General features: G+C 46.0%; 1 protein-coding gene across 4 annotated transcripts in view; it reads left to right on the forward strand.

Annotated features, from left to right (window-relative positions):
• The window catches only part of LOC143282781 (uncharacterized), a 61,402-nt gene extending 48,026 nt beyond the window's left edge, over positions 1-13,376 (forward strand). For 3 of the 4 annotated variants that reach the window (XR_013055301.1, XR_013055302.1, XR_013055303.1), the window contains 6 exons: positions 849-980; positions 5,547-5,675; positions 8,250-8,395; positions 9,300-9,435; positions 9,990-12,139; positions 12,294-13,376. Coding sequence is in view for 1 of the 4 variants with exons in the window: in XM_076588547.1 (XP_076444662.1) it covers positions 849-980; positions 5,547-5,675; positions 8,250-8,395; positions 9,300-9,435; positions 9,990-10,061 (615 nt within the window). In the remaining 3 variants the exon portion in view is untranslated. Of the gene's footprint in view, positions 1-848; positions 981-5,546; positions 5,676-8,249; positions 8,396-9,299; positions 9,436-9,989; positions 12,256-12,293 lie in introns of those variants that run through there. The other variant, XM_076588547.1, reaches the window with a different exon arrangement.
• Positions 13,377-17,309: the final 3,933 nt, after the last annotated feature.

Genomic DNA, 17,309 nt, shown 5'->3' on the forward strand with positions numbered 1-17,309 from the left:
CAGCTTTCGGTGGGTTATGGAAACAAGAACATACCCAGCACTCACACCCCCCGAAAACGGAGTATGGCTACCTACATGGCGGGGTAAATAAACAAAACGGTCATACACGTGAAATGTTAACTGTTATGTGTTTGTCTGAGTGTGTATGTGTGCGTGCCTGAAATCTGATTGAATGACACAGGAAACGAATAATGAGTGCCCAGTGGCAGCCGTCAGTCGGGCTCTACCCAGGTAGGCATCCTGTTGTGTAAATGACACCGTGTTTTTAAAGGGCTTAGAGCTTGGTTACCGACCGAGGATAGGCGCCATATAAAAATCGATATTAATCAATCAATCAATACCAGGTATTGTTCGCTTCCGTTAAAATCACCGTTCTCTTTTTCCCTCCCTCCACATAAAGCAGATTTCATACTTTATGATAATTCATGGGGAGTCATAAAGCAGAGCTGTTCTTCGATCAAAAATATGTCAAAAGGTGTCCCATTTCAAGCAGAGAATTTGGATCAAAGTTTCTGTCCAAAACAACTACATTGTAGGTTAAACTGTATTAAGATTAAATGTATAAAATACATATCTAAGTAATGAACACACATTCGATTAATTACTTACAGAGAACCAATGTAGTTGTATCAACACGCACTGCTAAGACCCACTATTCTTTTTATAAATCAGCTTAAAGATCCAGCCAAGGCCTTAAAGGTTTTGCTCCAAATCCAAACTCGATCCCTAAATAAGGTGAACATCTTTCCAAGAGATGTGCCACAAATGTGTGTTGCATGCCCTAAATAATGAAGACGAGAACGTTTTGCCAACATCACCTACCTCTACGTGTCTCTGTACTTCCACAGACGTTCCTATCAGAACGGGGCAGAATAGTGACCCAGCTGCCGCTAGCGGACACCGTGATGGACTTGTGGAGACTAGTGGACAGCTGGGACGTCAGCACCATTGTCTCGCTCGGTCAGGTGGAGGGACGCCAGGTATACTGTATTAGTCAGGTGGAGGGACACCAGGTATACTGTATTAGTCAGGTGGAGGGACACCAGGTATACTGTATTAGTCAGGTGGAGGGACACCAGGTATACTGTATTAGTCAGGTGGAGGGACACCAGGTATACTGTATTAGTCAGGTGGAGGGACACCAGGTATACTGTATTAGTCAGGTGGAGGGACAACAGGTATACTGTATTAGTCAGGTGGAGAGGCACCAGGTATACTGTATTAGTCAGGTGGAGGGGCACCAGGTATACTGTATTAGGTGGAGGGACACCAGGTATACTGTGTGGGTCAGGTGGAGGGACACCAGGTATACTGTATTAGTCAGGTGGAGGGACACCAGGTATACTGTATTAGTCAGGTGGAGGGACACCAGGTATACTGTATTAGTCAGGTGGAGGGACACCAGGTATACTGTATTAGTCAGGTGGAGGGACACCAGGTATACTGTGTGGGTCAGGTGGAGGGACACCAGGTATACTGTATTAGTCAGGTGGAGGGACACCAGGTATACTGTGTGGGTCAGGTGGAGGGATACCAGGTATACTGTATTAGTCAGGTGGAGGGACACCAGGTATACTGTGTGGGTCAGGTGGAGGGACACCAGGTATACTGTATTGGTCAGGTGGAGGGACACCTGGTATACTGTGTGGGTCAGGTGGAGGGACACCAGGTATACTGTATTAGTCAGGTGGAGGGACACCAGGTATACTGTGTGGGTCAGGTGGAGGGACACCAGGTATACTGTATTAGTCAAGTAGAGGGACACCAGGTATACTGTATGGGTCAGGTGGAGGGACACTAGGTATACTGTATTAGTCAGGTGGAGGGACACCAGGTATACTGTATTAGTCAAGTAGAGGGACACCAGGTATACTGTATGGGTCAGGTGGAGGGACACCAGGTATACTGTATTAGTCAGGTGGAGGGACACCAGGTATACTGTATGGGTCAGGTGGGGGGACACAAGGTATACTGTATTAGTCAGGTGGAGGGACACCAGGTATACTGTATTAGTCAGGTGGAGGGACACCTGGTATACTGTGTGGGTCAGGTGGAGGGACACCAGGTATACTGTATTAGTCAGGTGGAGGGACACCAGGTATACTGTATTAGTCAGGTGGAGGGACACCAGGTATACTGTGTGGGTCAGGTGGAGGGACACCAGGTATACTGTATTAGTCAGGTGGAGGGACACCAGGTATACTGTATTAGTCAGGTGGAGGGACACCAGGTATACTGTATTAGTCAGGTGGAGGGACACCAGGTATACTGTATTAGTCAGGTGGAGGGACACCAGGTATACTATATTAGTCAGGTGGAGGGACACCAGGTATACTGTATGGGTCAGGTGGAGGGACACCAGGTATACTGTATGGGTCAGGTGGAGGGACACCAGGTATACTGTATTAGTCAGGTGGAGGGACAGCAGGTATACTGTGTGGGTCAGGTGGAGGGACACCAGGTATAATGTATTAGTCAGGTGGAGGGACACCAGGTATACTGTATTAGTCAGGTGGAGGGACACCAGGTATACTGTATGGGTCAGGTGGAGGGACACCAGATATACTGTGTGGGTCAGGTGGAGGGACACCAGGTTTACTGTATGGGTCAGGTGGAGGGACACCAGGTATACTGTATTAGTCAGGTGGAGGGACACCAGGTATACTGTATGGGTCAGGTGGAGGGACACCAGGTATACTGTATGGGTCAGGTGGAGGGACACCAGGTATACTGTATTATTCAGGTGGAGGGACACCAGGTATACTGTATTAGTCAGGTGGAGGGACACCAGGTATACTGTATGGGTCAGGTGGAGGGACACCAGGTATACTGTGTGGGTCAGGTGGAAGGACAGCAGGTATACTGTATGGGTCAGGTGGAGGGACACCAGGTATACTGTATGGGTCAGGTGGAGGGACACCAGGTATACTGTATTAGTCAGGTGGAGGGACACCAGGTATACTGTATGGGTCAGGTGGAGGGACAGCAGGTATACTGTATTAGTCAGGTGGAGGGACAGCAGGTATACTGTATGGGTCAGGTGGAGGGACAGCAGGTATACTGTATGGGTCAGGTGGAGGGACACCAGGTATACTGTATGGGTCAGGTGGAGGGACAGCAGGTATACTGTATTAGTCAGGTGGAGGGACACCAGGTATACTGTATGGGTCAGGTGGAGGGACACCAGGTATACTGTATTAGTCAGGTGGAGGGACACCAGGTATACTGTATGGGTCAGGTGGAGGGGCACCAGGTATACTGTATTAGTCAGGTGGAGGGACACCAGGTATACTGTATGGGTCAGGTGGAGGGACACCAGGTATACTGTATGGGTCAGGTGGAGGGACACCAGGTATACCGTATTAGTCAGGTGGAGGGGCACCAGGTATACTGTATTAGTCAGGTGGAGGGACACCAGGTATACTGTGTGGGTCAGGTGGAGGGACACCAGGTATACCGTATTAGTCAGGTGGAGGGGCACCAGGTATACTGTATTAGTCAGGTGGAGGGACACCAGGTATACTGTGTGGGTCAGGTGGAGGGACACCAGGTATACTGTATTAGTCAGGTGGAGGGACACCAGGTATACTGTATTAGTCAGGTGGAGGGACACCAGGTATACTGTATTAGTCAGGTGGAGGGACACCAGGTATACTGTGTGGGTCAGGTGGAGGGACACCAGGTATACTGTATTAGTCAGGTGGAGGGACACTAGGTATACTGTATTAGTCAGGTGGAGGGACAGCAGGTATACTGTGTGGGTCAGGTGGAGGGACACCAGGTATAATGTATTAGTCAGGTGGAGGGACACCAGGTATACTGTATTAGTCAGGTGGAGGGACACCAGGTATACTGTATGGGTCAGGTGGAGGGACACCAGATATACTGTGTGGGTCAGGTGGAGGGACACCAGGTATACTGTATTAGTCAGGTGGAGGGACAGCAGGTATACTGTATGGGTCAGGTGGAGGGACACCAGGCATACTGTATTAGGTGGAGGGACACCAGGTATACTGTATGGGTCAGGTGGAGGGACAGCAGGTATACTGTATTAGTCAGGTGGAGGGACACCAGGTATACTGTATTAGTCAGGTGGAGGGACACCAGGTATACTGTATTAGTCAGGTGGAGGGACACCAGGTATACTGTATGGGTCAGGTGGAGGGACACCAGGTATACTGTATTAGTCAGGTGGAGGGACACCAGGTATACTGTATTAGTCAGGTGGAGGGACACCAGGTATACTGTATTAGTCAGGTGGAGGGACACCAGGTATACTGTATGGGTCAGGTGGAGGGACACCAGGTATACTGTATGGGTCAGGTGGAGGGACACCAGGTATACTGTATTAGTCAGGTGGAGGGACACCAGGTATACTGTATTAGTCAGGTGGAGGGACACGAGGTATACTGTATGGGTCAGGTGGAGGGACACCAGGTATACTGTGTGGGTCAGGTGGAAGGACAGCAGGTATACTGTATGGGTCAGGTGGAGGGACACCAGGTATACTGTATTAGTCAGGTGGAGGGACACCAGGTATACTGTATTAGTCAGGTGGAGGGACACCAGGTATACTGTATGGGTCAGGTGGAGGGACAGCAGGTATACTGTATTAGTCAGGTGGAGGGACAGCAGGTATACTGTATGGGTCAGGTGGAGGGACAGCAGGTATACTGTATGGGTCAGGTGGAGGGACACCAGGTATACTGTATGGGTCAGGTGGAGGGACAGCAGGTATACTGTATTAGTCAGGTGGAGGGACACCAGGTATACTGTATGGGTCAGGTGGAGGGACAGCAGGTATACTGTATTAGTCAGGTGGAGAGACACCAGGTATAATGTATTGGTCAGGTGGAGGGACACCGGGTATACTGTGTGGGTCAGGTGGAGGGACACCAGGTATACTGTATTAGTCAGGTGGAGAGACACCAGGTATACTGTATGGGTCAGGTGGAGGGACACCAGGTATACTGTATTAGTCAGGTGGAGGGACACCAGGTATACTGTATTGGTCAGGTGGAGGGACACCAGGTATACCGTATGGGTCAGGTGGAGGGACACCAGGTATACTGTATTAGTCAGGTGGAGGGACACCAGGTATACTGTATTGGTCAGGTGGAGGGACACCAGGTATACTGTATTAGTCAGGTGGAGGGACACCAGGTATACTGTATTAGTCAGGCGGGGGGGGGGGGGGGCACCAGGTATACTGTATTAGTCAGGTGGAGGGACACCAGGTATACTGTATGGGTCAGGTGGAGGGACACCAGGTATACTGTATTAGTCAGGTGTAGGGACACCAGGTATACTGTATTAGTCAGGTGGGGGGGGGGGGGCACCGGGTATACTGTATTAGTCAGGTGGAGGGACACCAGGTATACTGTATTAGTCAGGTGGAGGGACACCAGGTATACTGTATTAGTCAGGTGGAGGGACACCAGGTATACTGTATGGGTCAGGTGGAGGGACACCAGGTAATACTCTATGTCGAAATACGCTGTGCACTGTAAAAACTCACCGGTAAGACATGTACCTGAACTCTTCAGGACATGTGTGGCTACTGGCCAGTCCCCAAGGGCCCACCATTGACCTGTGGTCACTACACCATCAGCTTTAGGTCTGTGTCTTCACTGGGGGACAGTTTGTGCGCTTACAGCGTGGAGATGAAGAAACAGGTAGGGGCTGTTGGGGCCATTTTTTCCTTCACCTTGTCAGCATGTAGTAAGATGCTGTGCTAATCGTAGCTGTTGTGTGGGTCTGGGGCCTTGCAGGACATAGAGTGAGGTGAGCAGATAATGAGTTTCATCGACCTGTAGGACATACAGTAACATGAGAAATTAATGTGTTTGATCGACCTGTAGAACACAGAGTGACGTGAGCAGTTAATGTGTTTGATCGACCTGTAGGACATACAGTAACGTGAGAAGTTAATGTGTTTGATTGACCTGTAGGACATAAAGTAAGGTGAGCAATTCATGTGTTTCCTCGACCTGTTCGACATAGAGTGACATGAGCAGTTAATGTGTTTCATCGACCTCTAGGACATAGAGTGAAGTGAGCAGTTAATGTGTTTCATCGACCTCTAGGACATAGAGTGAAGTGAGCAGTTAATGTGTTTTCTTAGCGTCTTGGGCCCTGTGGTACAAAGAGTAATGTGAACAGTTAATGTGTTCCCTCAACGTCTGGGGTCCTGTAGGACACAGAGTAACGTGAGCAGTTAATGTGTTTCCTCAGTGTCCGGGGCCCTGTAGGACATAGAGTAGCGTGAGCAGTTAATGTGTTCCCTCAACGTCTGGGGTCCTGTTGGACACAGAGTAACAGGAGCAGTTAATGTGTTTTCTCAGCGTCTGTGAGGCCCTGTAGGACACAGAGTAATAGGAGCAGTTAATGTGTTTCCTGTGTCTCCGGCCCTGTAGGACAGAGAGTAACGTGAGCATTTAATGTGTTCCCTCAACGTCTGGGGCCCTATAGGACACAGAGTAACGTGAGCAGTTAATGTGTTCCTTCAACGTCTGGGGCCCTGTAGGACATAGAGTAACAGGAGCAGTTAATGTGTTCCCTCAACGTCTGAGACCCTATAGGACACAGAGTAACGTGAGTAGTTAATGTGTTCCCTCAACGTCTGGGGTCCTGTTGGACACAGAGTAACGTGAGTAGTTAATGTGTTTTCTCAGCGTCTGGGGCCCTGTAGGACACAGAGTAACAGGAGCAGTTGATGTGTTTCATCGACCTGTAGGACATAGAGTGACGTGAGCAGTTTCCAAAATGTCTGGGGCCCTGTTGGACGCAGAGTAACGTGAGCAGTTAATGTGTTCCTTCAACGTCTGGGGCCCTATAGGACACAGAGTAACGTGAGCAGTTAATGTGTTCCTTCAACATCTGGGGCCCTATAGGACACAGAGTAACGTGAGCAGTTAATGTGTTCCCTCAACGTCTGGGGCCCTATAGGATATAGAGTGACGTGAGCAGTTAATGTGTTTCATCGACCTGTAGGACATACAGAGACGTGAGCAGTTAATGTGTTTCCAAAGTGTCTGGGGCCGTGTTGGACACAGAGTAACGTGAGCAGTTAATGTGTTTTCTCAGCGTCTGTGAGGCCCTGTAGGACACAGAGTAACGTGAGCAGTTGATGTGTTCCCTCAACGTCTGGGGCCCTATAGGACACAGAGTAACGTGAGCAGTTAATGTGTTCCCTCAACGTCTGGGGCCCTGTAGGACATAGAGTAACAGGAGCAGTTAATGTGTTCCCTCAACGTCTGGGGCCCTGTTGGACACAGAGTAACGTGAGCAGTTAATGTGTTCCCTCAACGTCTGGGGTCCTGTTGGACACAGAGTAACGTGAGTAGTTAATGTGTTTTCTCAGCGTCTGGGGCCCTGTTGGACACAGAGTAACGTGAGCAGTTAATGTGTTTTCTCAGCGTCTGTGAGGCCCTGTAGGACACAGAGTAACGTGAGCAGTTGATGTGTTCCCTCAACGTCTGGGGCCCTATAGGACACAGAGTAACGTGAGCAGTTAATGTGTTCCCTCAACGTCTGGGGCCCTGTAGGACATAGAGTAACAGGAGCAGTTAATGTGTTCCCTCAACGTCTGGGACCCTATAGGACACAGAGTAACGTGAGCAGTTAATGTGTTCCCTCAACGTCTGGGGTCCTGTTGGACACAGAGTAACGTGAGTAGTTAATGTGTTTTCTCAGCGTCTGGGGCCCTGTTGGACACAGAGTAACGTGAGCAGTTAATGTGTTCCCTCAACGTCTGGGGTCCTGTTGGACACAGAGTAACGTGAGTAGTTAATGTGTTTTCTCAACGTCTGGGGCCCTGTTGGACACAGAGTAACAGGAGCAGTTGATGTGTTTCATCGACCTGTAGGACATAGAGTGACGTGAGCAGTTGATGTGTTTCATCGACCTGTAGGACATAGAGTGACGTGAGCAGTTTCCAAAGTGTCTTGGGCCCTGCCGGACGCAGAGTAACGTGAGTAGTTAATGTGTTTTCTCAGCGTCTCGGGCCCTGTAGGACATAGTGTAACGTGAGCAGTTAATGTGTTCCTTCAAAGTCTGGGGCCCTGTAGGACACAGAGTAACGTGAGCAGTTAATGTGTTCCTTCAAAGTCTGGGGCCCTGTAGGACATAGAGTAACGTGAGCAGTTAATGTGTTCCTTCAAAGTCTGGGGCCCTGTAGGACACAGAGTAACGTGAGCAGGTAACGTGTTTCCTCAGCGCCATGTCACAGGGTGACTGTGTCTCTCCAGGACCAGAGCCGTGAGGTCAGTGTGCTGCACTACCAGGCGTGGACAGGGGAAGTTGCCGACAACGTTCCAGACCTCCTCCGTCTCCTGGACATTCTGCACACGTCACACAGACAACCCACGAAGGGGCCAGTCATCGTTCAGTGCATGTAAGCCACCAACTTCACTGTTGTTCAAGTCTTCTGTAGCTAAATAAAACCTAACTGAGCCATATTTGGTACAACTAAGACAGAAAATATTAAGGATGCACTAAATAAAATGGATGATGCGAAATTCGTGATAACGTTTGTGTGTTTGCAATTCCAAAACATAATTGATTTCAGTTAAAAGTCTACTTATTCCAGATCGAATAGTAGCATTCACAACATTGAGATGTTCTTGGTGATAAAAAGTGACACAAGTTTTCTTCGCACAAATGTCAATAGGCCTGCCACACATAAAACGAAATTAAAAAGGGGCACTGAAAAAAGAATATGCTCATTAGATAGCGCATGACAATAAGTGCACAAATTATGCATTGTTTAATGAAGAATTGCACTTCTGATATGATCTGCAAGCAAGGATAAAATCGATTCTTTTTAACTATATCATCGAGAAAGTCTTTATTTTTTCTCTGGCATTTTGACTTAATAACCTTTCATCACCACTTTACAAAGCAATTGCTTAGTATATCTTGTATGTGAATTGTTTTGATAAAACGACATAATCCTTCAACTGAAACTGTTGTAATATATATTTTGATGTTGTAGAATATTTAAAGAGAGAATAATACACTTCTCAGTTTGGGGAAAATTGCCACGCCATGATCATGTCTTTGTCTTATCCAGGAAGCTTATATCTTTCTGGATGTACTTTGATCCTAAGTTGTTGGGGTTTTTTCTTCTCATTAATGCGTCTTAAGCCTGTAAAAAATCTACAGCACAGATGGTGAGACTACACAACTATTTGTATACACGATCGACAGTTCTTTTGTTTCAACATTTCAGAACAACGAATTCATATCTATGCAACTTCTTTGTGCCGTTATGCATCCTGCTTGTTGTGTGATGTCAGTGACGGTGTGGCCAAGAGCGGAGTACTGTGTGCCCTGTGGGACGTCATCAGCCGTGTGACGTATGACGGTGATGTTGACGTCTACCTGGCTGTTCGGCACGTGCACACCGTGCGTCCTGAAGCCATCACTTCTGTGGTCAGTGATTTGTGTTGGGTTTAGTGTATCCTATGCAATGAAAAAATATTAAAGTCGCTTGAAACGATTTCTTCTTCTTTCTGTCTGTCCTTCTTTCTTTCTTTCTATCTTTCTTTCTTTCTGTCTTAACTGTTTTTGTAAGGACGCGATGATCTTGCATTGTGACGCAACGTCAGGTACTGCTAAACGCTAGACGACGATGACTACGATATCAAGGTTAAATTAACGCAATGCTTAGCGTTTTTATATCCCTGCTCTGATAACACTTAAAGTGGGTTTGTCTGGAGGAGAGAAGAGTATGACGGTGGTCAGGGCCGCTACTAGGGGCACAGTGAACAGAGTTGTGTCCTGACCTATGGTCCATCAGGCAGTGTGATATACACAGTGAAAGGTTGTGAGAGAAACAAAGCTATGTGTCTATGTCCAATCTTACAAACGATGTTTACTTCTCCATTTACCTGTATAGTTTTGTACATGTTTCTTTTTTGTTGTTTCTTTTTTGTTCCGTTCGTATGTCATTTACTTATTCAATTCCTGTTGCTGTGTTTGTTCAGACGCAGTACCGGTTCATCTATGAGGTGCTTCAGCAGCATTTGGATTCTTACAACGTCTATGTCAACACCTGAGACAGAAGCCATGCTTTGGACAGACAGTCATGTGAACTGATTTTTTTCTTTCTTCTTCTTTTTTTACCACCAGAGACACAACTTCATAATGTTCTGACTTTGTCATCTGATACCAACATGCAGTGTTCTGTACAGTATGCAAAGAATCTGTCTACGAAATTTTAGAGCAATATGCATGGTTTTGATAATAATAATGATAATAATAATAATAATAATGATAATAATAATAATAATAATTGTAATAATGTACATTTGTATAACGCCCTTTCTCTCCAACAGTTCAGGGCGCTTTACATGAAAGAAAAATATTACAAATTACATAAATCATTCATGACCACTCTTTCTCAAAACCCCTCCCTCCCCCTACTCTCTCTCTCCCACTCTCCATGCATCCAAAGTTAGCTGACATGGACGGTGTTAGAAAAGAAGGAAGCTGAGGGTGCTTACAGGTTTAAAAAAAAAAAAGAAGAGTTTTTAGTGATAAGCGAAATGCAGAGACAGAATCGGATGCACGGATATGATGAGGAAGGTTGTTTCAGATCTGAGGAGCAGCAAAGAAGAAAGAACGTTCACCATAGGTTCTTGTGTTGACACGAGGTTTTGTGTTTGTTTTGCTGCTTTTAATCCTTAAACTGTATTTTATTCCGTAATATCTAAACGCAGAATGCACTGCTGTGTTTGTGGTTTATAAAACCATGAAGGTGAATGCCATCTTCAGTAACAGACAGACTGGACATGGTGATACACTGTGTTCTTTCAAGCAGCGCTGTATTTACAGCTTTCATCAATGCTTGCTTATTTTGTGTGTCAGTGAACACAAACAGATGGAAAAACGGAGATTCAAGATTCAAGATGGTTTAATTCTATAGGCCTTGGCCCTTTGCAAGTGGAGTAAACAATGCATGTAAGGAAAGAATCAAAAACTTAAATTCTGTTTCCTAATGTCTAGAGCTTTATGCACAAAGTTAGCAACATTCATCACGGTTGTTCTGTTTTCTGCAGCCACCAGTAACGTAAATTTAAACATAGATGGATGCATGTAATATTTCACAGGACTCACTTCAAAAAACGGAGAGAGAGAGAGGGAAAGACAGAGGATGGGAGGGAGCAGAGAGCGTTTGAACAAAGATGGGCCAAAGTGTATGAAAATGAAACACAATATGTTCCACTGACTTTAATCGGTCGGTTTTAAGATTTATGTACAGAATGTCTTCTTTCAAAGAAAAGTTATAATGCATTAAGCCATGCTTTACATTATGCATTTCATTTTTATGATTTTTTTTTTTTGTGTGTGTGTGTGTACTAAAATTATCCACGTGGTCTTGTATGTCTTAAAAGCGTTTTAAGTTACCTTCTTGTTACTGCATTGAGAACAGCTGAATAGAGTGAGGGAAAAGAGATTTCTTCAACACTGCCCCCTCCCACACCACGCTTTCTGACGACAAAAGCTGGAGTGGGTTGTGAATGGTGAATAGTGGAGTGATGGCCTAGAGGTAATGCGTCCGCCTAGGAAGCGAGAGAATCTCAGCGCGCTGGTTCGAATCACGGCTCAGCCGCCGATATTTTCTCCCCCTCCACTAGACCTTGAGTGGTGGTCTGGACGCTAGTCATTCGAATGAGACGATAAACCGAGGTCCCGTTTGCAGCATGCACTTAGCGCACGTAAAAGAACCCACGGCAACAAAAGGGTAGTTCCTGGCAAAATTCTGTAAAAAAAATAACCACTTTGATAGGAAAAACAAATAAAACTGCACGCAGGAAAAAAAATACCAAAAAATGGGTGGCGTTGTAGTGTGGCGACGCGCTGTCCCTGGGGAGAGCAGCCCGAATTTCACACAGAGAAATCTGTTGTGATAAAAAGAAAATCAAAATACAAAATACAAAAACAGAATAAGTTGGGTTTTTGTTTTCCCGGGGTGTGAGGTGGGAACAGCTGCACAGTTTGTCAGGGTCTGACGTCAGCATTCCCGCTGAAGACGTGTGGGTCTGACTGACGTGTCGCTTTAGCACAGAAAGCTGAACAGCAGTGACAGGTTGCTCTGCTGGTGAAGTCAGTGATGAGTGTACTGGACCGTCAGGTGAAGAACCCTCCACACTCGTGGAGAACAGAGAGTTGAAGAACCACATGACATGCAGACAGCTTGGATGTCCACACTTGTGGAGAACAGAGAGTTGATGAACCCCCGTCACATGAAGACAGCTTGGATGTACACACTCGTGGAGAACAGAGAGTTGAAGAACCCTCGTCACATGCAGACAGCTTGGATGTCCACACTCGTGGAGAACAGAGAGTTGAAGAACCACATGACATGCAGACAGCTTGGATGTCCACACTCGTGGAGAACAGAGAGTTGAAGAACCCCCGTCACGTGCAGACAGCTTGGATGTCCACACTTGTGGAGAACAGAGAGTTGAAGAACCACATGACATGCAGACAGCTTGGATGTCCACACTCGTGGAGAACAGAGAGTTGAAGAACCACATGACATGAAGACAGCTTGGATGTACACACTCGTGGAGAACAGAGAGTTGAAGAACCCCCGTCACGTGCAGACAGCTTGGATGTCCACACTTGTAGAGAACAGAGAGTTGAAGAACCACATGACATGAAGACAGCTTGGATGTCCACACTCGTGGAGAACAGAGAGTTGAAGAACCACATGACATGCAGACAGCTTGGATGTCCACACTTGTGGAGAACAGAGAGTTGAAGAACCACATGACATGCAGACAGCTTGGATGTCCACACTCGTGGAGAACAGAGAGTTGAAGAACCACATGACATAGAGAACAGAGAGTTGAAGAACCACATGACATGCAGACAGCTTGGATGTCCACACTTGTGGAGAACAGAGAGTTGAAGAACCCCCGTCGCATGCAGACAGCTTGGATGTCCACACTTGTGGAGAACAGAGTTGAAGAACCCCCGTCACGTGCAGACAGCTTGGATGTCCACACTTGTAGAGAACAGAGAGTTGAAGAACCACATGACATGAAGACAGCTTGGATGTACACACTCGTGGAGAACAGAGAGTTGAAGAACCCCCGTCACGTGCAGACAGCTTGGATGTCCACACTTGTAGAGAACAGAGAGTTGAAGAACCACATGACATGAAGACAGCTTGGATGTACACACTCGTGGAGAACAGAGAGTTGAAGAACCACATGACATGCAGACAGCTTGGATGTCCACACTTGTGGAGAACAGAGAGTTGAAGAACCCCCGTCGCATGCAGACAGCTTGGATGTCCACACTTGTGGAGAACAGAGTTGAAGAACCCCCGTCACGTGCAGACAGCTTGGATGTCCACACTTGTAGAGAACAGAGAGTTGAAGAACCACATGACATGAAGACAGCTTGGATGTACACACTCGTGGAGAACAGAGAGTTGAAGAACCCCCGTCACGTGCAGACAGCTTGGATGTCCACACTTGTAGAGAACAGAGAGTTGAAGAACCACATGACATGCAGACAGCTTGGATGTCCACACTTGTGGAGAACAGAGAGTTGAAGTACCACATGACATGAAGACAGCTTGGATGTCCACACTTGTGGAGAACAGAGAGTTGAAGAACCACATGACATGCAGACAGCTTGGATGTCCACACTTGTGGAGAACAGAGAGTTGAAGAACCACATGACATGCAGACAGCTTGGATGTCCACACTTGTGGAGAACAGAGAGTTGATGAACCACATGATATGAAGACAGCTTGGATGTCCACACTTGTGGAGAACAGAGAGTTGAAGAACCACATGACATGCAGACAGCTTGGATGTCCACACTTGTGGAGAACAGAGAGTTGAAGAACCACATGACATGCAGACAGCTTGGATGTCCACACTCGTGGAGAACAGACAGAGAGGGAAGTCAGTGAGTCTCGCACGTGTCACAAGAGTTCCTCAGCGCATTTCGCCCGGTGCCAGAAATGTGACATGGTTTTCGGGGGTCGTTTTTGTTTGTACATAATGATTTAGCAGTGCCTTTATCATCTGTAATGTGAAATATTCAGTTTCATTGTTCCTTTATGGCTATTGATTATTACTCCGCTTATTGATATTTCGTACAACGCGTTCAGCCTGGATATTTTCAGGGACGTGTGCTTTATCAGAATTACCCATTATCATTATTACTATCACCAGTGGATGAAGAGTTCACACGGACTCTCTTAGCTCAGTCTGTTTGTGCTGCCACCCGTCCAATGTTTCACTGATACAAACGAGGACAACATTTTGACAGCGTTCGAGCGCAGCAGCTGAGGAACTGAAGTCTGACACTGAAAAGGTTTAAAGAAAGATAGGAAAAACAAATAAATACAACAACAACAAAAAAAAATGGGAAGCGCTGTAGTATAGCGACGCGCTCTCCCTGGGGAAAACAGCCCGAATTTCACACAGAGAAATCTGTTTTGATAAAAAGAAATACAAATACAAATAACTGAGAGGTCTATGCACGCATTTGTGGTACGCTGCTCCGGTTCATTTCAAAGCAAAGCAGTAAAAATGGATAAATTATAAATAAAATAATAATAATAATAATAAGTCTTCATTTATAAATAGATGAATAAACAGATCATAAATTTTCTTACAAACTTTATATAGTTTTCATATTGCAAATTATACTGATAAGAATCGGTACTTTGTCGTTTTCCTCTTTTACGAAAATCAAAACCGCTCCACTATTTTTCCCGTGCCATGAGCCTCAGTCTTTCACACTGGATGGCAAAAAGGTTCCGTTTCTCTTCACCAATGTCACTGCAAAATGTGCGGCATTCAGGCAATGACTCGCGATATCATGGAATTGACAGGAGGCGAAGAATGCAGGGTTTTTGTTGTTGTTGTTGTTGTGTTTTGTTGTTGTTGTTTTTTTTGGGGGGGTTGTTGTTTTTTTATTCAGAGAAATTTGTGCACAGGCCTTAAAAAAAACTTACTGCAGAGATGTCCCCAACAAGCACACAAATAAACAAAATCGATTTTCCAAGCACAATAATGCACACACACACACACACACACACACACACACACACACACACACACAAGTTTCAAGTTTCAAGTTTTAATTATCCTTTCACTCCTATTGGAGTATGGAGGATTACTGCAAAATAATCTTTTCGTGCCCAGAACAAACATTTCCAAATACACAACAATGTCACATAAAAGTTAAGAAAACACAAATGTCTTTTAACTCCAAAAGTATAACTAGGCAACATTTGCAAATCTAATCATCTTACGTACAGCTAATATGACTTTTTTGCCTCCTTTGAGCATATTACAAAAATTAAAAAAGCGATTTTGGAGACAAATATTTTTTAGGAATATATCTATTTCGTAACTGATCATAATTGGGACATTCCATTATAAAATGAAACTCATCACCAATCACAGACATGTTACAAACCTTACAAAACCGTAACTCTCGTGGTATGCCTTTGTGTCTCCCTGTTTCTATTTCCAGCTTATGATTACTACTTCGATACACACACACACACACACACACACACACACACACACAACCGAACACTGGGTTATATAACATAGACTCACTTTGTTTACACAAGTGAGTCATGTGTGTGCATGTTTGTGTGTACATGCGTGTGTGTACATGCATGTGTACATGTGTGCGTCGTGTGTGTATGTAAATGTGAGTGGGAGTGAGCGAGAGGTGTGTTGCAGTCCGCATTACCGAAGGTAGAGTGTCACAGGAAACAACGATTGTCAGTTTTTTTGTTTGTTTTTTTCTTCTTTTTTTCTTTTCTTTTTTTTTTTCTTTTTTTTTGGCGGTGGTTGGGTGTGGTGTTATGTTTACATAATTAATCTTTTCAAAAATCATACTGTAGAATACAATTTCTGCATTCACCGATTTTCACAGACAGGCTTTTTTTGTGTACCCCGCCATTTAGGCAACCATACTCTAGAGTTAGCTGGGTACATGTGGTTATATTGATGTTTCCGTAATTCATTGAACACTGGCATGGAATGCAGGGTCTTTAAGGTTTTGATATTGTGTGTACATGAACAGAGAAATGGGATTGACCCCTTCACTGCTACTGGTGAGTGTACCCATCAGTGAAGGGCTGTCACCTCACGGAGATAGGACAGAGCTTTCAGGTCAGGATGTCAGGGAAGGACTGTCACCTCACTAGGGGTCAGACAGAGCTGACAGGTCAGGATGTCAGTGAAGGGCTGTCACCTCACTGAGATCAGAGTTTACAGGTCAGGATGTCAGTGAAGGGCTGTCATCTCACTGAGATCAGAGTTTACAGGTCAGGGTGTCAGTGAAGGGCTCTCACCTCACTGAGATCAGAGTTTACAGGTCAGGAGGTCAGTGAAGGGCTCTCACCTCACTAGGGTCAGACAAAGCTTACAGGTCAGGATGTCAGTGAAGGGCTCTCACCTCACCAAGATCAGAGTTTACAGGTCAGGGTGTCAGTGAAGGGCTGTCACCTCACCAAGATCAGACAGAGTTTACAGGTCAGGATGTCAGTGAAGGGCTCTCACCTCACTGAGATCAGACAGAGCTTACAGGTCAGGATGTCAGTGAAGGGCTGTCACCTCACTGAGATCAGACAGAGCTTACAGGTCAGGATCTCAGTGAAGGGCAGTCACCTCACTGAGATAAGACAGAGCGTACAGGTCAGGATGTCAGTGAAGGGCTGTCACCTCACTGAGATCAGACAGAGCTTACAGTTCAGGATGTCAGTGAAGGGCTGTCACCTCGCTGAGATCAGACAGAGCTTACAGGTCAGGATGTCAGTGAAGAGCTGTCACCTCACTGAGATCAGACAGGGCTTACAGGTCAGGATGTCAGTGAAGGGCAGTCACCTCACTGAAATCAGACAGAGCTTACAAGTCAGGGTGTTAGTGAAGGGCTGTCACCTCACTGAAATCAGACAGAGCTTACAGGTCAGGGTGTTAGTGAAGGGCAGTCACCTCACTGAAATCAGACAGAGCTTACAGGTCAGGATGTCAGTGAAGGGCAGTCACCTCACTGAGATCAGACAGAGCTTACAGGTCAGGATGTCAGTGAAGGGCTGTCACCTCACTGAGATCAGACAGAGCTTACAGGTCAGGATCTCAGTGAAGGGCAGTCACCTCACTGAGATCAGACAGAGCTTACAAGTCAGGGTGTCAGTGAAGGGCTGTCACCTCACTGAGATCAGACAGAGCGTACAGGTCAGGATGTCAGTGAAGGGCAGTCACCTCACTGAGATCAGACAGAGCTTACAGGTCAGGATGTCAGTGAAGGGC

This window comes from Babylonia areolata, chromosome 6, assembly GCF_041734735.1.
Source record: "Babylonia areolata isolate BAREFJ2019XMU chromosome 6, ASM4173473v1, whole genome shotgun sequence".
Classification (NCBI taxonomy): Eukaryota; Metazoa; Mollusca; class Gastropoda; order Neogastropoda; family Buccinidae; genus Babylonia; species Babylonia areolata.